This window comes from Vigna unguiculata, chromosome 10, assembly GCF_004118075.2.
Source record: "Vigna unguiculata cultivar IT97K-499-35 chromosome 10, ASM411807v1, whole genome shotgun sequence".
NCBI classification, from domain to species: Eukaryota; Viridiplantae; Streptophyta; class Magnoliopsida; order Fabales; family Fabaceae; genus Vigna; species Vigna unguiculata.
This window is the reverse complement of record NC_040288.1, coordinates 6439151-6462642: the sequence shown is the minus strand read 5'-3', so window position 1 is coordinate 6462642 and position 23492 is coordinate 6439151. Positions and strand designations below refer to the sequence as shown.

The 23492-nt window shown below is 38.5% G+C and overlaps 1 protein-coding gene across 1 annotated transcript; it reads right to left on the bottom strand.

Moving 5' to 3' along the window:
• Positions 1-374: 374 nt before the first annotated feature.
• Positions 375-22254, bottom strand: LOC114165153 (ATP-dependent DNA helicase PIF1-like). Its single transcript, XM_028049817.1, has 4 exons — positions 22090-22254; positions 21730-21997; positions 21535-21631; positions 375-1545 (listed from the first exon to the last, which is right to left on the bottom strand). Exons 1-4 carry the CDS (start codon positions 22252-22254, stop codon positions 441-443), a joined length of 1635 nt encoding a protein of 544 aa, XP_027905618.1. The 3' UTR covers positions 375-440.
• Between the last annotated feature and the right edge of the window lie 1238 nt (positions 22255-23492).

Here is a 23492-nt window from a genome sequence, read left to right as displayed (position 1 = left end):
TATATATATATATATATATATATATATATATATATATATATATATATATATATATATACTAGTCTTTCTACTCGTGCAACGCACGGATTTTTTTAAATGTAATATTTTTGATAATAGCAATTGGTTTTGTGATATTTAATAACCTATAAGGTTATAATATAATGTCTTTAAAAAAATAACAATAAAAGAAGACCAAATTACATACCTATAATGTGTTTTTGTTAATCAACTTTATAACTTCCTTTTGTACACAACTTTGATTACTTCTTAAATCAACATGATGTTCATTGTAAGCCTTGGACTTTAGGCAATAGATCCTGCATTGCACAACAGAATTATAACAAATATTTTAATTATAACAATAGATCCTGCATCTATATTTATACAAACTTTCAAATTAAAACAAAATTAGAAATTACATACCTATAATGTGTTCATTGTCAAAGAGTTTCAAAAATTTCTTTGTACACAACATTTTTAGTTGTGTTTGTGACATTTCCATCTTCATCCAATATAAGTATTTTCAATCCTCTCTTGGTTTTGACTCTAGAAATAGCAACATATAGTTGGCCATGTGTGAATACAGGTTGTGGAAGATAAAGTCCCACTTTAGAAAGTGTTTGTCCTTGACTTTTGTTAATCGTCATTGCAAAGCATAAGGAAACTGGGAACTGTCTTCTTTGAAATTTGAAAGGCAATCCTGAATCAGATGACACTAAATCCATTCTTGGTATAAAAATCTTGTCACCAATGTTTTTTCCAGTAATTACAGTTGCAGAGATTACATTTTTTCCCAAACGGTTGACTTGCAATCTTGTGCCATTGCAAAGACCTTTTGCTTGATCAATATTTCTCAAGAGCATAATTGGCACACCTGTTTTGAGCTTGAGTTTATGATTTGGTATCCCTGAACATTTGATATCATTTAAAAATTCAGATGTAAACCATTCAAATTGAACTTCATCTTGTTCATCAGATTGGCAAGGTGTATCTGAACTTAAATAAGTCACCTCTTCACCACCTAATAAAGACAACATGAAATCATTTACATGCTCTACAAAATCATTAGTTGGGCACAAGATTGCTCCATTATCAAAATAATTAGGCTTCGTCATGTTAACCACAAATTGAGGATAGACAAATTCAACCAATGACAATAAAGGTAAATCTGTATTTATAATCAGTAGCTCTTCTGGAATTTCAACCATGCACTCACCATTCTCATTTGCATCCATTTGTCCATCTCCAATTTTCAATATCCAATCAGCAAATTCTTTGATATCATTGGTTGTTTGATTGTTTGTTGTAGTACTTAATCTCATGTTCTTGGACAGTTTGAGCACTTTACAACAATTCCATAACTCTGAATAGTTGATTGCTGATTTGATGATATCAAACCTAGATCCTTTCTTGATAACGGGTAGAATTTGTCTGAAGTCACCTCCCAAGACAACTGCTTTGCCACCAAATGGTTTGTCATTATTGGCATCATCAACATTTCGCATAATATCTCTTAGTGTTCTATCAAATGCCTCAAAGCACATTCTATTCATCATTGGTGCTTCATCCCAAATAATTAAATTGGTTGCCATCAGAAGTTTAGCACGGAGACTACCTTGCGCTATGTTGCAAGTTGATTCATCATTAATTAACAGTGGGATGCAAAAGGTAGAATGTGCTATTTTTCCACCAGGAAGTAGTAAAGAAGCAATTCCACTTGATGTTATGTTCAAAACAATTATGCCCTTACTTCTTAGAGCATCTGACAATGTCTTCCACATAAAAGTTTTACCAGTACCACCATAGCCATATAAAAAGAAGAATCCTCCCTTCTTTGAAACAACTGCTGTCATGATATCCTGATATACATGAATTTGTTCATCATTGAGTGCTTTAAACAAAATGTCATGTTCTTTTGCCATCTCTTCTTTATTGTATTGCAGCTCATCAACAATAAATCTATTATTGAATGTATGTACATCGGAAATATCAAGTTGAGGTAATGAAGGATAATCTTTCAAACATCTACCATTTGACATTAGCATTTCCTGTATTTCAATGAGACATATTTTTTGTAATTCAGCAGTCTCAATTTGAAGACATGCATGAACAAAATAATGCAATTAAAAGTTATATTTCTATTGAATTAAAAAAATAACAATATAAATTACCTGGTAAGTTCATCTCCTTTTCTCTTTTGGTACAAAATTCCATCACATAAGATACTCCATGTAGAATTCCAAACTATATCTGGTTTAGAAATTGTATTCATGGACAACAAAGTAACAAATAATCTTCTAAGTTGATACCCAGAAGCAAATTCACTTGCTTCTTTTATTGCATCAATATATTCTTTATCGTCAGCCAACTATCCCAAAGCATAGCAAGCATCTTGGTATGTTTCATAAAGTTTCCCATCAATGGTCTTAATGTTTTCATAATTAATACAACCTTTTTGAATGGTGAGTAATATCCTCAAATAATAAAGTTCTCCAGAGCCCGGAGGAATATAAGTAAGTCTACCAATGTTGTAGCCTTTCTTCCTTGGTTTCCATTCTTTTTCTTTAGCAAACCACATAAATTTGCTTGGAAATTCAGAATAAGTCAATTCTTTTTCTTGTGTATAAACTTTGTTAGCCTCAAACCAAGCTAGAAACATTATGTTAGCATTTTCGTATCTGTTGCAGATCACATTAATATCATCATCATCTTTAAACAAAGTTGATTGTTGTCCAGGAAGATGGAATGTCAATCTCTGAACAGGAGGCCATCTGTGATGGATGTCAAAAGCAAATATTCGTCAAGCGGGTTTACATGGTGATAGATACCTACAATCATAATACCTCTTGATCTTATCAATAATGGTTTCTTTGTCACATTGTGCAAAGTTGTTGCTTATTTTAAGAGTAGCTCTGTCAAGACCCTTGTTGACATATTTGAACAAATATTTTATTGAATTGGTCTTGTTGCAATACTTTGTATTCACGTGAGCTTGATACCTCATTAGAAGTGGTGGATTGTAAGGAACAACACTTCTATTGTCCAGCTTAATTCCATTCTTCTCAACAAATCTACCATTATCAAGTCTTCTATAGCATGGATAACCATCTTCATCAATAGAAGTTGCAGATGTGAATTTTTTAGGATAAAATTTGGATCATCTTCCTTCCTTCATGCATGGTGAATTATATCTCGCAGGTCTGCATGGTCCATGAATCATGTAACTTGCTACAACTTTTTCCAATTTTGGATACAAATCCGCATTGGGCAATTCAGCTGATATTACTTTATCAATATCAGTTGAATTTTTCAATTTGCTTTCTCCATCCAACCATAAAAGTATATGTGCATGAGGTAAACCTCTCTTTTGGAATTCTACTGTGTACATTCCTGCATATATAACATAACAAATTAAATAGTTACAAAAATCTAATTTAATAAATATTGATATAGTCTATAATAATTCCTATAGAACATACCTGCAGTGGTTTTTCCAAAGAAGTCATGTTTTTTTTAAATATGTCATCATTTCATCCAACTTCATTTTGAATACTCTACATACAATATCAGGTCTATCTGATGGTGACAACCCTTTTGGTGAAACAAAGTCTCTTATTTCGCTCCAATTGACATTGCATGTTATAGTAATGAACAAATCAGGATATCCAATTTTTTTACAAATTGCCATAGCATCTTGACAATTGTTGAACATGTATCTTGTACCACCAGTGATTGAAGCAGGCAATACAATACGTCTTCCAATTAAAGAAGGATTTGTCTCTCCTCTATTAACAACCTCTTGTAATCCATTAAGAATATCACAACGAATTAACTTTTGATTAGCTCTAATGAACAACAATCGTTGTGCTTCCACCATTGTATAGCAATCAACCAAAAATTGTTGGAATAATCGGCATGCATTCACAATATTTCCAGGTTCTATATAGATCTTTGTTGTATTCTAAATGCAATAAATTCTCGCAACGAAATTCTAATTCTCACCCTAGATTTACTCCTTGAATGAGATTCTCTAATTGGAATATCTTCTTGATAGCCATCTTCTCCATATGGAAACATGAGAGGATATTGAAGTGGAATGAAAGTTGTGTGAGTTTCATGCAGTCTTGTTAATTCACCAGAACATTTTTTGACAATTATATCTCTGCCTACATCCATATTGCCAAAATCACCAACTATTAGAGCAGCTATTTCATCACATGAAGGTGTGTTGTAGACTCTAGGGTCTTTGTTTCTGCCTCTAAATAGTCTTAGTGTGAAATCTGATTCCATATGTTGCAGTGACAATTCTCTTACTTTTCTAAAAGATTTCGCAAGAACATTGTGAGTGTCAATCATTTGAATCAAATCAGCAACCAATGATTGATCTATATCAGATTCTTTGCTGTTAGACCTAAAACATAATAAAGAAAAGAAATGTGAACAGATGTATTTAAATATTTCATTTAAGCAAATAACTTGATCTTTTAACTAACCTGAAATGCTTCAGTATGTTACTCATTTCATTTTCGGTATCATATATGTAAAGTTGTGCAAACTTTGGCTTTGATCCACGTTGTGGCAATAAACTTCTAATATGATGATAGTTATGACCATTAAGAATAAATTGTGGTGGAGCAGAACCATTGTTAATTGAAGTATCTATCTTACCACCAATTGAAGTAAATGAAAACATGCTATTGTATACTCTTATATTTTGTAAAAATAATTTGCTTCTACGATCTACACCATTTAACAAACCTTCAAGAAGATTAGGTGGTTTTTTTAATAGTGGAATTTGGACTTTTCCCTTTTGACAACATAATGAGAATTGAACTTCCTTTGATGTGTTACTTTTTTCTGCTCTTTCTTCATACCACAGTTGAGCTTGACAGTATTGGCATTCCAAGCAAGGGTCTCCAATATTGAGTAGTTCTGAACATCAGCATAAAGTATTAGCCTGAAATGCATATTTTATGTCTGAAATTCTGTACAATTGTGTGTCACATTACCTTGTAACTCTCCTTTGCAATACAATTCATTTGTAATTGTAGTACTTGTACTATCTCCTAGAATATTAGTAAAATGAAAAGTAATTAATCATTTAAAAAAGGAATTTATTGACATCCATAAGTTAGCAATTCAATATCTGAATTACCTTCATATGTTGTTCTTGTTGAATCATCATTTGTTGTGTTTGAACAATGTTGTTCTGTTGTTGTTTCATCATCAAGATTGAATCTGTTTTGAAGTGATTGTATTACTTGAAAAGGATATTTGACAACTTTATTGTTAGAGACAGAATATGAATGATTTTGAACTACAGATGTGGCACCTATGGAAAAGAATTATTAAAACAATTATGTTACATTCAATGTCATTTTGAGTATGAACATTTGTATATATGAATAAGAACCTACTTACCTGCACTGCAATTGTAATTATTTTGTCCATAATTTCTGTGAATGTTATTGCTAACAACTGAAATCATTAAAAAACATTAATAGAATCATTAGAAATCATTAAAGATGAATGTAGAAATACAGCTGAATGTAGAAATTTACCGCAAGGAGTATTGTATGTTATAGTAGAAGCTGCGGATTGTGAAGTCATTAAGTTTATTTCTATTGGATCTTGAACTAAAGTAGTGGAAGAATTTGATATATTATTTTCAGATACTGCATTGAAATAAAGATTTGTTATAATTTGTTAAAGTGATATTGCAATAATAATCTTGAAAAACAAACAAAGATAACTTACCAATTATTGACTGAAATCTTGAATTAATATTGTGAAAGTTGTTGTTGTTGTTTTGCAGATCTGAAAAATGTTTATTGTAGCAGCATTGAATGTCCAACAATCCACAACCATACATATGTCATTCATGTAACAACAATGTGTAAAGAAAGAGGTAAAAAGAAGAATACTTACTAAGATCCAACTCTTGTAATGGCTTCCTTTGGATAGTGTTATGGACTAATTTTTCAGATTCACTTCTTTTATCTATCATTAAAACAACAATGATATTTGATTATCAATCTATGTTGTCAAGTTCAAATCCAAATATAAATTTTCAAATACAATTATAAAAAAACTGATATTTTTATACTTTGAGAAGAATGGTTGGCGATTTTTGGTTTTTTTCTTGCATTCTGTTCTTTGTAATCTGCAAAGAAGATATAAACATAGAAATGCAGAATTTGTAAAAAAATGTTTGATGAACAGATTGTGTAGTCAAATGATTCAAGGTATATGTTAGAAACTTACCTGAATGTTGATTACTTCTTGCATTCAACCTTTGTTGTAGCACCAACTTCCTCCTCAGCCTTGCATTTTTACAATTGTTTTCCTCCATTTCAGCAGAAAACATATGGAATACTTTCAAAGGTGTCAATGGAATAAACAAAAACAAAGATAAGTTGACTCATGGATGAAAAAGTGTTCTCTGTTTTATTACTATATTGGTGAATAATTTTCTTAAACTTTTTTTGGGAGATTGTACCTCTAATCACAATTTTGGAAACAAAAATATTTGTAATTGTAATAGGAAGCAATTGTAAGACTACAAAAAGCTTTTAGTAGTAGACTAAGATTAAAAATAGAAAGAGCATGCAGTGGTGAGTGGTAATAGATCAGAAACATTCATATATATATATATAGTAATTCTTTGATAGTTGATTTGTTCTTACAGGGAACAAAACATTTGCTTTTTATGTAGGTACTACAACACGTCTTTTTTATGCAGTACTATATATAGTAGAACAAAGAGTACAGTTTATAGTAGAACAAAGAGTACAGTTTCATAGCAAGTATCTACCATTCTTTTTTCATGATGTCTGCAAATCATAACATGTATCCATACATGTATGTTTACTTATAACATACTAAACCAACATACATCCATACATGTATGTTTACTTATAACATATTTCATTATGTTTAATTATAACATATTTCATTATGTTAAATTAAATTATAGTATGTATCAATTAAACTCGATGAATTAAAGTTTTAGAATAAACTTTTTATTGCAATTCATAGAAATTGAGACAATGTTCAAAGAAATTTCATTAATAACAAAATAGAACTATGCATATGCATTGCTGAAAATATAAAAACTTGTAGCTTGACAACTACCTAAGTAACAAACATGAAAGGAAAACTAATTATAATCTGCAGTTTCAAATAACACCATAAAAGAAACTGTAAATTAAAGATTACAATATGTAAGCACTTTGACATTCTGATTGCTTTTCATCTGGTCAACTTCAAACACCAAGTCAATAGATTGATCAAATCCATGAGCAGTACAAAATTCCTTCCACCCACTTCCTATTTTGTTAGACTTCTTTGGATGATTTCTCAAGAGTAGTTTGCACTTCACTATTTTGCGCGGTCCATGAAGAAGAATGTTTTTAAATCTTCCTTGACGAAGATAATTGCCAAAATCAGCTGGCAAATCCTAACACATTGAATGAAATTAAAGAATTCAATAAAAAGTAATAATCAGTTTAAGATATGGATTAAATTGTTTAAAAAAATTAGAAGACATAAATATAAATATAACTGAAATGAATCTCACCAGATGGCTAGCATGGCATTGGTTTGGATTCAGAAATATGCAAAAATGCAACTTTGGTCCATTGAAAAGTGGTTCATCTGCTTGAAGTCTTTTAAGAAAACGTCCAATACATAAAGGTTTGCATTTACTTGGAAAAACAATGATGTGGAAGCAAGAATGACCGACATATCCAAAATAAATAGTGTGGTTATCGTGTAGTTGATAAAGTTCCCTTAAATCATTCCATCCTCCAATTAGCATTGGTTTCTGTAAATTCTTGTTATAAGTGACGACATGTCTATTGCCTTCTTCATCTGTTAAAGTCCATTGACGATCAAGATCGTGATCATACAGAATGGCGAATGCACGATCCACAAACCCAACAACCTCCAAAGATATAATTTTTTTGAACAACATAGATTAGTTGAAGAAAAAATGATAATATACTTTCAAATCCATGACAAAATAAGAAGAGTAGAAGACTTTTTGTAAAACCAAAAATTTATACAAATATTTACCAAAGACGTACCTCATCCTGAAGGTGAATAATAGAGAACTGGTACCTACTCATTCTATTAATAACTTCTTCGTTGAAGTTGTTCTCCATTTGCTTGGACTTTCAGAATGGAAGTAGAAATAGAGTTGGAAAAATGGAGAACGTGATGGGACTTATCTTGAAGTGTGATTTTGATGGTAGAATGCAGATGAATATTTATAGAGGAAAAATCCCACATGAAAAGACGGGACGATTACAATTAGATTTCAAAACAGTAATGTAATTATTACTTTGGAAAACAGGTAGACCATTAAAACGACAATATAAAATTATAAAGATATTACATTATAAAATATTTTTAAATATAATAATATCATAATATAATATAGGGTTAAATATGTTTTTGGTCCTTCAAGTTTCAGTGAAATTTGAAATTAGTCCCTCATCAAAACTTTTGACCAATTTAGTCCTTCATCTTTCAAAATGCGAGAATTTAGTCCTTTTAACCAAATTTTGTTAAGTTTATCTAACGTTTCAAGTGCATTTCATGATAATATTTAAGTTAACATTTAAGCAAAAATGTGTCAAACAATGTAAATAATTTAAATACTATCATGAAATGTGCTTGAAACGTCAGATAAACTTAACAAAATTTGGTTAAAAGGACTAAATTCACGCATTTTGAAAGATGAAGGACGAAATTGATCAAAAGTTTTGATGAGGGACTAATTCCAAATTTCGCTGAAACTTGAGGGACCAAAAACATATTTAACCCTATAATATAATATATAATAAAATAAAGATATTTATTTATAATATTAAATATGGTGGATAGAATAAAGTAACAACAAAAATGTAATACATATATCTATATATATCTATCTATATAGTATATATAAAGATAAATATATATATATATATATATATATATATATATATATATATATATTAATTAGGAACAATCGAATAGAAATTGACGTAGTAAGTTAATATATAATAATTGGTTGTAAATTTATGAAATATTAAATTTTACTTGTATATATATATAAAAATTAAAATGGAATTTATTTAATAAATTTGGTAACCATTACAAAGAAAAATGATTCAAATTTGTGTATGGCAGCCAATTCTGTTGTCATAACTTAAAATGTGACAACATTTAATTGGTTTGCCAAATATATATTATTTATGAAAAGCAATGTAAATAAGAAATGACAATTTCTAAATTCGGTTATTTAAGAAAAAGATATCATGCATTTATGAAAATAAATATAACTAATAAATTGGAATTTCTAAATAACTTTTTGATAAAAGTTATTTGATTCTACTTTCAATAATTGATGGTAAAAAATAATATCAATTTTGATAAGTTTTGATGTAGCTGGCAGTCAAGTTTGTTGACAATAGTTGAAAAATGTCAACAATATTTTACAAACCAGCGGATGAAAAAAATAAAATTATACAATTTGTAACAAATAAAAGCATAATAAAAGCATAATATAGTTATCATCAAATTAAACATCAAAGTTATAGTTTAAAGGAAATTAAAGACAGACCCATTCGTAGACATTACAGTCCCAAATTGTCAAACATAAAAGAAATTGTCTTTAAATATTAAAACTAAAATGATTTATTGTTTGACTGATTTTTCCTTTTTAATATTTCTTTTTAGCAGCTTTAGTGGAACAATGTCTTCTTCGATGAATTCAAGTAATGCAGTCTTCTTTGTAGATTCTCTCTTAAATGAACTGTTACCATCCTCATTCGTTGCAATATCTTTGATTAAGTCAGGAGATTGAGATGCACACTTAATTGTTTCTTTGGTAAATCTGACTAATAAATCCTATAGTACACGTTAAAAAGAAATAACATTAATAAAATAATACGTCATTAACAAAAAAATTGAAATTTATGAAATTTGTATACCTCTGCAATATCAACAGTAGACTCATTGACTACACGATGTTTTTCCCTGCTAAACTCACCATTGCCAGCATAAACATCCTTAAAAAAGGTTAAGAAAATTAAATGATTAAGAACTTAAATATATGTAAATTCTTGAATGTAAACTATATATTTAAAGTTATATATTACCACAGATTTCATCGAAGAATCATTGAACTTCTGAATTATATCATCATCAAGACATACTTTCTTCACTCTGAAAGACTGTTCAAGTTTGAAAGTTTGATCGTTCCTACTTTCAACTTTAAACAACAGAATTTTATCAACTAACTCATCAAACTCCTTAGGAAAATTTCCAGAACCATTCATCTACGATAACAAAATAATTTAATATCATATTCAGAGAGATATATCGCACTGTGCTTATTTATGTATATATATAAGTTGATATATTGAAGAGTATACCTTATCACGAGACTCTAACATATCAGTTGTACCGTACCTAACCAAACTCAATCAAGTAAATAGTACACACGTCAAAACCACATACCACTTGATACCCGGACGCCATCAATACAAGCCATCTAGACAAGTAGTCGGTTGCGGCCGACTACCTGTCTAGAAAGTTGGTCAACACCAGTACACCTCTTAGATCTGAGACCTGTTTTAGGACCAGGCCCACTCATGGCCCAAGCTAGGGCCCAAGCTGGGGCCCAAGTCAAGGCCCAGCCCATGAATGGTCAAACATCATTAATGCTCTATAAATACACGTGGACCCCATCATTTAAACGTACGCATTCATTAATTGCTGATTTGACTTTTTGAGAGCTTGGACTTACTTGAGCTTCGGAGATTCTTCTGCAGGTAACCCCTCCTGGGTTCAAGCCGACATATATCGAATGGGAAGAGGCCAACTGAGGAGATAGCGGACTACATGGTAAGGTGACTCTTGTGTCTGACTTCTTGTTTGTTCTCTGCAGGAACAATTGGCGCCCACCGTGGGGCACGAGACAAACACCCTTAGTACCCGCTTTTCTCTGAAGATGGTTTCTACCCGCAGCAAAGCTGGAGCTAGCAAGCAAGTTGACGCTGGTCCCTCTGGACCTCCTGGCGTCATCCCTGACTTAGCCGCCATCCTAGACGGCCAGATAAAGATGCAACAGGAACTCGCAGACCTGAAGAAGCGCAATGCTGAAGAGATGGAAGCGCTCAAACAAGAGAACTCCCGCCTCAGGAGGAGAATCGAGGCAGATGCTGACCTGAAGGGAAAAGCCAAAGAAACATCTGAAGCCGTGAAGTCTCCGGCTTTCCAACCTACAGAAGAAGAGAGTGAATACAACCCCACCCCCCACACCTTCACCTCCACCCAACAAACCCCTCTCACGACCACACACCCCCAACACCTCCCACCCGGTCACCCAGGGCTTACAGCACCCTCAACAACCCACATTCCCCACAACCTACCCACTACTCTCCACACCGCATACGTCCCACCCTACAACCCCCCATATCTTCCCACAACCCACATCCCTCCTCATAACATCACCTCCACCTTCCCTACCATGATCAACCACCCACCACCACCCCACCTTCCCCATCCACACCAGCCCAGACGCCGCTACCCGTTCACAGACTTTATCTCCAACACCCCTCTCCCAACCCAGTGGGAACCATTCAACCTCGATCGCTACACTGGCGAAACTGACCCCGACGAACACCTCAAAGTTTACATCACACACGTCGCCCTGTACACGTCCCAAGACGCAGTCTTCTGCAAAGCTTTCCCCACAACACTCAAAGGCCCCGCCCTAGAGTGGTTCACCACCCTCCCACCCTACTCCATTGATAACTTCGACACCCTTTCCCACATGTTCTCCACACATTTCGCCGGCAGCCGGCCTCACCAAACCACCACCATGTCCCTACTGGGCATCAGACAAGAGCCTAACGAACCACTCAGAACATTCATCGACCGCTTCAGTAAAGCAGCCCTCCGCACACCACACCTTAACCAGGAAATGATACTCCAATGCATGACCCTCACCCTGCAACCTGGACCCTTCGCTAACAACGTCTACCTCCACCCACCCACCTCCATGCACGAACTCAAGCTGCGTGCCGCTGACTATGTGCGCATGGAAGAGATGCAAACTCTTCACACCAAATTATGCAACGACTATGCCGCCAACACCTCCAACCCCAATCCCAACCCCGCACCCAATCCCACCCCACATCCTCACCCGCGCCCCGATACCCGTCCATGTGAACCCCGCCAACCACGTTTCACCAGATACGCCCCACTCACAGTAGCCCGCTCCCGCATCCTTGACGAAGCCCTCCAGGCTGACCTCCTCCCCCCACCACGCAAAACAACCACCCCTCCTAACGCCGATATGACCAAATATTGTCGATACCACCGCAATCACGGTCATACTACAGAAGAGTGCAGAGCGCTACAGGACAAGATTGAAGAACTGGTACGCGCCGGCCACTTTCGCCGCTTCATCCGCATAGATGACCATACCTCATCTCGAACCCACCACCCCCAAGACAAGACCACAGACGACAACCAAACACCGCTAACCACAACACCCAACCCACCCAACCCAATGACCAACACCCACAACCCGCCCACACCAACATAACCCCTGCTGACCCCCCCTTGCGAGGTACTATTAACACCATCTCTGGTGGCTTCGCAAGCGGAGGCTCCACCTCATCCGCTAGAAAGAAACACCTCCGCCACATACAATCTATCAACCACATCACCCAAACCCATCACAGACGACGCATGCCCCCCATCGTTTTCACTGATGATGACTTTCACGGCCTCGACCACCAACAAGACGACCCCATGGTCATTACAGTTGAAATCGAAAACTATGCCATTAAAAAAGTACTAGTAGACCAAGGCAGCTCAGTTGACATCCTCTATTGGGCCACTTACCAAAAACTGCAAATCCCTGACACCGCAATGATCCCATATGACGAGCCCATATACGGCTTTTCTGGCGAACAAGTCTCTACCCGGGGCTACATAGACCTCCATACCGTCTTCCGGGAAGGAACCCAAACCAAAACAATCCCAATCCGCTTCCTAATAGTCGACGCACCCACATCCTACAACATACTCTTGGGCCGCCCTTCCCTCAACACCCTCGGAGCAGTCGTCTCCACCCCGCATTTGGCCATGAAGTTCCCAGCACCATCCGGCGATATCCTAACCATCCACTGCGACCAACGTTTGGCACGCGAATGCTACATGGCAAGCTTAAGGCCCCAACTCCCAATCCAACAGACAAACCACATCGAGCGACCACCCAGTTCACGCATAACCTTATCCGGCGAAGACCTTGATCCCAGAATAGGCCGAGACGCCCGTCTCGAACCAGTCGAGGACACAACCCCACTGGAACTTCCCAACGGCCATTCCATCAACTTGGGCACTGGTTTAAGTCTTGATGAGCGTGCCACAATTACACCCATCCTTATAAACAACACGGATCTCTTCGCTTGGTCAGCCGCCGACCTCCCAGGGGTAGACCCTAACGTCGCATCCCACAAGCTCTCGGTATACAAAGAAGCTCGCTATGTATCTCAGAAAAAACGCAAACTTGGTGAAGAACGCAGGCAGGCAGCCAAAATAGAAGCCGAGAAGTTGCTGACCGCAGGATTCATAGATGAAGCGCACTACACCACCTGGCTCTCTAACGTTGTCTTGGTGAAGAAGGCCAATGGTAAGTGGCGCATGTGCGTGGATTACACAGATCTAAACAAGGCATGCCCTCGCGACGCCTACCCCCTACCCAACATCGACCGCCTTGTAGACGGTGCGGCAGGAAAACAAAGTACTCAGCTTTCTGGACGCATACTCAGGATATAACCAAATACCCATGGCCACAACAGACATGCACAAGACCGCCTTCATCACAGACGATGCCAACTACTACTACAGAGTCATGCCCTTCGGCCTCAAAAACGCTGGGGCAACCTACCAGCGGTTAATGGACAAAGTCTTCAGCCACCTCACAGGACACTGTGTCGAAGTCTACGTCGATGACATGGTCGTCAAATCCCCAAGCCATCATCAACATGCCATAGATTTGGAGGCGGTTTTCTCCGCATTACGCCAATACAACCTACGCCTGAACCTTGAGAAATGCGTATTCGGCGTGGACCGGGGTAAATTCCTCGGTTTCATGTTAACTCAGCGCGGCATAGAGGTTAACCCCGAAAAATGCAAGGCTATCATCGAGATGCGTAGCCCCACCACCATCAAAGAAGTACAGCGACTGATTGGCCGCCTCACAGCTATATCCCGTTTTCTACCAAAACTAGCAAAACAAACCCAACCCATAATCCAACTCCTGAAGAAATCCGCCCGGTTCACGTGGACAGAAGATTGTGAACAAATCTTCCTTAAGCTCAAAGCATCCCTAACCTCACCCCCCGTCCTCCGCAAACCTGACACTAGCCAACCCCTGCTAGTGTACATCACGGCCACCGATCACACCGTCAGCGCTGCCCTTGTCCAAGAAGCAGAAGGCACCCAGCACCCTGTTTACTTTGTAAGCAGGACACTCCAAGACCCTGAAACCAGATACCAAATGGTAGAAAAACTAGCTCTATCCTTGGTACACGCCGCACGCCGCTTGCGTCCATATTTCCAAAACCACACCATAACCGTCAAGACCGATTATCCAATTCAAAAAATATTGCAAAAACCAGACTTAGCCGGGCGCATGTCGTCATGGGCCGTGGAGCTCTCCGAATTTAACATCCGCTATGAACCACACGGCCCCATCAAAGCCCAATGTCTCTTGGACTTCGTCAACGACCTACAACAAACACCCATCGAGGACCAATGGACGCTTCATGTAGATGGCTCCTCGAATCCAAGGGGTGCAGGTGCCGGCATCGTACTAGAAGGCCCCAACGATATCCTCATCGAGAAATCTCTTCATTTCGCTTTCAAAACGTCGAATAATCAAGCCGAATACGAAGCTATACTGGCTGGTCTCTCTCTAGCCCGTGAAGTAGGCGTCAAGAAGTTAATATGTAAAACCGACTCCAAACTCACAGTAGGTCATTTGAACGACGAGTTCCAGATCAAAGACCCCGTCCTCCAACAATATTACCATTTGGTCCGCGCAATCATTCAATCCGCCTTCGAACTGGTCCGCGTCGAACACATACCCAGAACCGACAACGTCAGAGCCGACATCCTTTCCAAATTAGCCAGCACCAAACTCAAAAACCGCAACCGATCCTTGCTACAGCAAACACTATCCACACCCTCCGTCACACACACTTGCCAAACGTTAACCCACACCCCATCAGACAATCTCACCCCCACCCAAAACCCAAACTGGACCACCCCTTACGTTCAGTACCTCAAAACTGGCAACCCCCCGCCCGACGCGGACAAAACTTGGCTGGCCAAGGCCGCCAGGTACACTATGGTAGGCGACGACCTATACAAACGCGGATATGGCCAACCCCTACTTAAATGTGTCACGCCAGAACAAGCCCAGTACGTCATAAAGGAACTACACGAAGGGATTTGCGGTTATCACTCAGGCGCGCGCACCATGGCCACGAGAGTTCTCAGAGCCGGGTACTTCTGGCCTACAATAGAAGCGGACTGCCAAGACTATGTCAAAAAGTGCAAGCCATGCCAGAAGCATGGCAACCTTATACATCAAAAGCAGGAACAGCTACATCACATATTATCCCCCTGGCCGTTCGCTAAGTGGGGAATGGACATCCTAGGCCCATTCACACCCGGCAAAGGACAGGTTAAGTTCCTAATCGTAGCCGTCGACTACTTCACCAAGTGGATTGAAGCCAAACCATTGACCACTATCACGGCCCAACAAGTCCAGCAGTTCGTGTGGAAGGACATCATATGCAGATATGGTATACCGCATACCATCATAACAGACAATGGCCGACAATTCATTGACAAAGAGCTAGCAAAATTCTACACCGGTTTGGGCATCAAACACATCACTAGTTCAGTAGAACACCCCCAAACCAATGGGCAGGCAGAAGCAGCAAACAAAGTCATCCTCGTGGAACTACGTAAAAGATTGAATACCGCGAAAGGCCGATGGCCAGAAGAGTTAATTGAAGTACTCTGGGCCTACAGATGCACCCCGCAATCATCAACTAACGAATCCCCCTTCAGCCTGGTCTACGGGGCAGACGCCATGATACCGGTAGAAATTGGCGAACCATCCCTGCGCCGAGAACTGTACGACCCAGCTCAAAACCACCAAAACATGGCCTTGCATCTCAACCTCCTTCCCGAACTTAGAGAAAAAGCCCAAATACGCAACCTCGCCGCCAAACAACGAGCCGCCAGGAAATATAACGCAAATCTGCACCCCCGTTCGTTTGTCATAGGGGACTTAGTATGGAGAATGGCCAGCAGTGCTAGAAAGAAGGATGGCAAGTTCTCCGCCAATTGGGACGGTCCATACCGCATACGAGAAGACACAGGTGGTGGGGCTTATCGCCTAGAGCAGTTATCTGGGGAAGAAATTCCCAACACATGGAATGTCTCCCACCTCAAATTTTATTTCAGTTGAACATGTATCATAAGCGAATCCATACTTGTAACCACGGGTGTACTCTTTTTCCTCAGTTGGTCTTTTTTCCCTAAGGAGGGTTTTGGCCAAGGAGGTTTTAACGAGGCACCCCCATTTGAATAAATAAAATGAGTGGTTCCCTACCTTATGACTCTACACTACTCTACTTGTGTTTAATTCGTTTAAGTTCCCCACCCTTACCACAAGTAAGCGGCCTGGGTCGAACACCCTCTACTTGTGTTTAATTCGTTTAAGTTCCCCACCCTTACCACAAGTAAGCGGCCTGGGTCGAACACCCTCTACTTGTGTTTAATTCGTTTAAGTTCCCCACCCTTACCACAAGTAAGCGGCCTGGGTCGAACACCCTCTACTTGTGTTTAATTCGTTTAAGTTCCCCACCCTTACCACAAGTAAGCGGCCTGGGTCGAACACCCTCTACTTGTGTTTAATTCGTTTAAGTTCCCCACCCTTACCATAAGTAAGCGGCCTGGGTCGAACACCCTCTACTTGTGTTTAATTCGTTTAAGTTCCCCACCCTTACCACAAGTAAGCGGCCTGGGTCGAACACCCTCTACTTGTGTTTAATTCGTTTAAGTTCCCCACCCTTACCACAAGTAAGCGGCCTGGGTCGAACACCCTCTACTTGTGTTTAATTCGTTTAAGTTCCCCACCCTTACCACAAGTAAGCGGCCTGGGTCGAACACCCTCTACTTGTGTTTAATTCGTTTAAGTTCCCCACCCTTACCCCAAGTAAGCGGCCTGGGTCGAACACCTTCTACTTGTGTTTAATTCGTTTAAGTTCCCCACCCTTACCACAAGTAAGCGGCCTGGGTCGAACACCCTCTACTCGTGTTTAACATACAAACGCCCACAACGTTCCCCTAGCTAAATACACATGCAACACAACATACCTCATTTTCCTATCACATGCTATCATCAACAGCCACAAAACATATATATATCCACAAGATGCATCACATTAAAAACAAATGAAAATATTGTACGAGTTATTACAAACTTAGGATTCATTGCGAAACAAAATATGAAAACTACATCCTAAGCTGCTTGATTGCCATCGCCCTCCACGGTCGCATCCGCTTCCTTCTCTGCCTCGGGCGCCTCGTTCCCAACCCCTTCCTCGCCCTCTTCATCCTCCCCCACCAACTTCCCACCAACCACATCCTTATCTACATCAAACCTTGAATCCAGTGCATCCACATTCTTGTAGAAGAAGGCCGCCTGCCGTAACCCCTTCTCAAAGCCGTTGATATGCTCCTGAATAACACTGTTCTTCAGGTCATCCAATTCACCCACGGCCTCATCATACTTATCTTTTAGATCCTCATAGTCCTCCTCCATCTCCACTATCCGCTTATTCAACTTCTCCTCAGAGTCAAGACAACGAACCTTCCACGACACCAACCTCTTTCTCTCAGCCTCCCACCCTTCCTTCTCCTTCTCCAACGCCGCCTTCTCCTCCTCCAACTTATTCACTTTATCGTGCAGCCCTCCCGCCTCCTTCACTTCCCTTCTGTAGAGGGATCCAACACGTCTACTCAACACCAATGCCTTACTCCCAAACTCAACCATGGTTCTCACAATATGATCAACCTCCATATTGTCGATGGAGTTCACAACAGTATCCGGCAAGTTGATTGAAATATCCTTCCTCACACATATCTCCGGCAACTCGATTAACCCCGCCTCCGGCAACTTCTCGCCACTGGCCGACCCCGCCCCATCGCCTGACCCATGAATAGCTGCCCTCACTCTCTTCACATCCTTACCCTTCCCGGGTCGAGGAGGAAGCTCAGCCCTCCTCTTCGTGCCGCCATGCACGTGTACTTCCACCACAGACTCCTGCAGATTGGGGACATCAGTTTTCCCAGCCTCCTTGGCCTTGGCGGCCATCTCCTTCCTCAGCGCTTGGAAGAGCGCCAAGTTCTTCTTGCCAGACTGCGCCATATGTCCTGCAATAACATATCACAACTCGGATCAAAACAACTTAGCATCATTAACACAGTTTAAGTAATAAACAGATACCTTCAATATCTATAATCGGATGCACCGAATTATAAACCCTAACTAAGCCCTTAGTGGGCAACTTATCCACAAATATTAACAACATCCCCACCACCTCCTTATCTCCGGACGACAACTCCTCCACCCCCATATCCTTGTAACGCGAAGGGTTATTGGTCCAACTGAAAGGGAACTTTGTACTCCCATCCGCATTCAGGAAATGCTGCTCACCTCCCTCCTTTACCACAACTTTGAAGTATCCATCCTTGAAGTGCTTGAAAGACTGGGAGAATGCGTCCAACCTGCTAATGCTGGGACGACTTATCAATGACAACCATGTAGTCGGCCTCCGAGGTCTGGTATCATAGAAATACAAAAACGCATAAGGCGAAGGCTCCAAGTACAGCAACTCGCACAGAATGCGGAAAGCCTGTAAGTAAGCCCAGCTGTTAGGATGTAGTTGAGTAGGCGCCACATTCAAAACCCGCAACACGCCCATCGTAAAGTCGTCGAAAGGTAGACGTATATGCAGTTGAGAAAAATGGCACATGTACATGTAGAAGAACTTCTTGGCAGCCCCTTCTTGCCCATGACATACCCGGTCTATGGCGCTCACTCTCTCCAATGAAACTATATCTCCACTGACCCCTCTAGAGATGATGGGAGTACAGTTTAGCCAGGAATTCAGCAGACGAGACCACCTGAACAGGGATGATTGGTCCCGAACATCGGATGCCACCCATGCGTAGCCGCCCTTAGCCGGCCAGTTGCTTTCCTCCAGTTCTTCAGGAGGATCTTCTCGGATCTCCCTCACTACCTCCATTGGCACCCCGCTTGTGCCAACTCCAGCACTCACCCCCTCTCCACCAAACCGGTCGTCTCTACTCCTATCCGACTCAGTACTCTGACTACTACTAGATGTAGATAACGATGAGCTATCGCTACTAGACATACCTGTTTGATTTTTTACGGAAAGATGTCGGCGGAAATTGGGAACTAGTCGGACAAGATGATGCGCACAAGATCTCTGTTTTCAAAACTCGCAAATGAACCAAGTAAACCATCAGCTGCATTCAAACCCGTATTTATACTCCACGATCCCAAACGACTCAAACTTTTCCCGCCAGAATGAACCCCCAGACCAAGCGACACCATCATTGTGAAATATATGACACATAAAAAACGGCGGCGCAAAAAGTATAACGATGTGACCACCTGACGCCCTTTCACCTACCTCCTGACACTTCCAAGCCTTAACACTGTTCACCACACTTAAAGGCTGGGGGACTGGTGTATCACACCTAGCCGGTTTTGCTAGTTCACCAACACATGTCATCCTTGACCGACAACCCACATCGGACAAGGCTGGGGGACTGGTGTATCACACCTAGCCGGTTTTGCTAGTTCACCAACACATGTCATCCTTGACCGACAACCCACATCGGACAAGGCTGGGGGACTGGTGTACCGTACCTAACCAAACTCAATCAAGTAAATAGTACACACGTCAAAACCACATACCACCTGATACCCGGACGCCATCAATACAAGCCATCTAGACAAGTAGTCGGTCGCGGCCGACTACCTGTCTAGAAAGTTGGTCAACACCAGTACACCTCTTAGATCTGAGACCTGTTTTAGGACCAGGCCCACTCATGGCCCAAGCTAGGGCCCAAGCTGGGGCCCAAGTCAAGGCCCAGCCCATGAATGGTCAAACATCATTAATGCTCTATAAATACACGTGGACCCCATCATTTAAACGTACGCATTCATTAATTGCTGATTTGACTTTTTGAGAGCTTGGACTTACTTGAGCTTCGGAGATTCTTCTGCAGGTAACCCCTCCTGGGTTCAAGCCGACATGTATCGAATGGGAAGAGGCCAACTGAGGAGATAGCGGACTACATGGTAAGGTGACTCTTGTGTCTGACTTCTTGTTTGTTCTCTGCAGGAACATCAGCATAAGTTTTTTTTGAAAAGGGTGGTTGCATCCCTATCAAACAGAACAAATGTGGTGGAATCAGATGAGTCAATAACTCGAATCTTAATCCTATATCTTTAAAATATATAACAGTATTAATTAACAAAAGTCTAAATTATAATCATATATGTAAATGGACATTAAGTTTAATAAAGTTAAAGTTAACCTTGGAAAGAATTTTATAACATGCTTGTTACACTTCTCGCAAAAGAACATCTTTGAATCTAGATAAACAACTTTGTTGCAAACACAAGCCGTATACCACCAGTCATCCTCACCCAAGATATGCTTAATGGTTCCAAACAACCTTTGAATATAAAAAAGATTAATGAAAACATGTATTGAGAACAACAAAATTTCATGAAAGAATTTAGAAGTCATTCAAACCTCTTTACAATCTTTAAGACCTTGAATGGTCGTCCTAGGTGTAAGAGTTAAAAAGTCTTCTTCCATAGTATGTATGGAAGTCTAAGAGAGTTGCGTTAATCCTTGAGAGGGAGATTCATTGTTCTCAAACATTCTGTGCAATAGAAATTAAAGTTACAAAAATGGATTAACTAAAAAATTATTAAGTTTTTCAATAAATGAATAACAATTTTAACATTACCTTGATTTAAGTTTAGATGCCTCTTTGAAGTTAACATTGTACTTAATCCTAGTGCAGAACTTGCAATTTTGAAGTTGAACCTTATCTAAATTTAAAAAGATAGTGTATGTCAAAGTACCATGGAAAAATTGTAATATAACAAAAAGAAAAGAAGTCACAGAAGTTTACCTTGAAAAGTTTTGACTTTCGCAAATTCTATACTTATAGCATAATTTTGTACTTCTCCACTTGAAAGAAATACATTCAGTTCATCCACATAAATATCAAACAAAGTATATTCTATTCGAAACCTAAACATTCAATAAATGTTATGTGAAATCATTATTTAAACAGAAATAAAAAGGTATGTAGTATAGCATAGAAATAAAATACCCATCAGCTTCAATTGCAATAACATTTAATTTTGTTGTCTTTCCATTAACTTGCAATTCTCTTTCAGTACCCACTCCGACCAGTAATCCCAATATATCTAAATAAAAAATAATAGAAGTCATAACATATAAGGTCAAAATAATTGTTGAGAACTAAAAAATATGAATGGTAGAAAAACTAAAAATATTAACTTACCAACTAAATAATCAGTATCAAATCTAGTGGTTGTCAATAATGACAAAGGTGTGTATTGTGGTTTCAGATCAGGAACCAAGTTACCATGAAGCAAACTAACTTTGGTACCAAACTGGAAATTAATCTTATAAGGGTGGTGCGTAGTTCTGTATATTCCAGAATTCGGAGCCACACTGAAATTTTGGATGGCATAAACATGACCTTCAGAAATTTCAGTCTGAAATATGTAAATTAGAGTACGTCTGATGGAAGCATGTATTTTAGAACCCTGAAATAGCTCAATATAATAAATATAAAGATGTTTAAGATACACATATTTTGTTCATAACAATGATGGTAAAGAATTAGAAGAATAATAACCTCTTTGTCTTGAATAACCAACTCCATGGAAAAAGGACACCTCTGTTTAGTGAAATCTGGAACGAACCATGAACGTATCACCCTAACGATGATATTCCAGTTCTCCTTTTCTGGAGTAACTTGGCTTACATTTTGACTTTGCTTTTGAACTTCAGAGAGGGACATGTTGATCTCAACAGAAAGATATTGAAGAAATGATAAGTAAAAAAGTGAGTATTAGATTGGTGACATATTTAAACTCACATAAAGAAGATAATAATTAATTCTAAAAGATTTAATTCAGAAAAATAAAACAAATAAAAATAAATAAAAGGTTCAAAGCAGCTATAGAGTAATATATATCTGTTTGGTCAAGGATAGTAAGAAAAAGATAACATGCATTTGGCAATTTTTGAAAAAGTAAAGGTTCATAGGTTATTGGATTATAAACTTTGAAATGGTTAAAGAAAGCAAGAAGTACAAAAGCATTAAGTAATCTGCAAACATGGAGTAATAGACATGAGATGTTAATAGAAAAAAAAACTTTTGACCTACGTTTACAAAAATCATACTATCAATTTTTGGTGAAAACTGCGAAAAACAGCTATTGATGTCAGAAACCAGTAATCTGTTGCAATTGATTTTTTCACAGGTTTCATATAAAAGGAAAATAAAAGAAAAAAAGCATTCTGATGAAGATGAACCATGAACAGCTTACTTTTAAATGAAAACATTACCTCTTGGCATGATGTATTGAGCAGTGAACCATTAATTGAATCACTAATATGGAAACAATGAAGATCTGCAAAAAAGTATGGCTGTATAAACAAATAATTTTAAGAAAGAAGCAATGTGCGAAAATGCTTTTTCAGGATTTGTTAACAAATGGACAAACCCTACAACTGTACAAAAGAACTTATGAACTGCTACGCTTCATGTATTACTATATTTGTTAACAAAAAAAAATTAAGTACATACCTTTGGTGGAAGATGGTTTGTATGAATCCAGAATTGGCAGAGAAAAGAGAAAAGTTATTTGGATGAATAATAATTAATTAAATTGTACAAAAAGAGAACAAAAAAGTGTACTACACAATATACTTGATGAGAACAAAATAGATACAAATTAGATGACATACAATAGTGCGAGAAACTTCCTGGAGAAGACAAATGTGTTGGATGAATTCATTTAATAATATATAATATCAAATATTCTAAAAAATTATATTCGTATAAAAAAGAAGGTAATCATATCAGGGATTGGTACAGCAGAAAAAAATGTTGAAAGAATTAATAAAGGTACTCGAGCAGTGCAGAAGTCATATCAATATACTTTTTTAAAATCATATTAAGTTTTAGTTGAAATTTTAAAAAATGAGATGTATCTGAAATAAATTATGGTCATATCTTTTAAAATATAAAAT

Coding starts and splice junctions, on each gene's coding strand:
- LOC114165153 (XM_028049817.1), bottom strand. CDS start 22,254: ATGTCCCTCTCTGAAGTTCAAAAGCAAAGTCAAAATGTAAGCCAAGTT. Junction 21,998..22,089: donor TGGTTATTCAAGACAAAGAG/GTTATTATTCTT, acceptor GAGCTATTTCAG/GGTTCTAAAATACATGCTTC. Junction 21,632..21,729: donor TGATACTGATTATTTAGTTG/GTAAGTTAATAT, acceptor TTTTTTATTTAG/ATATATTGGGATTACTGGTC.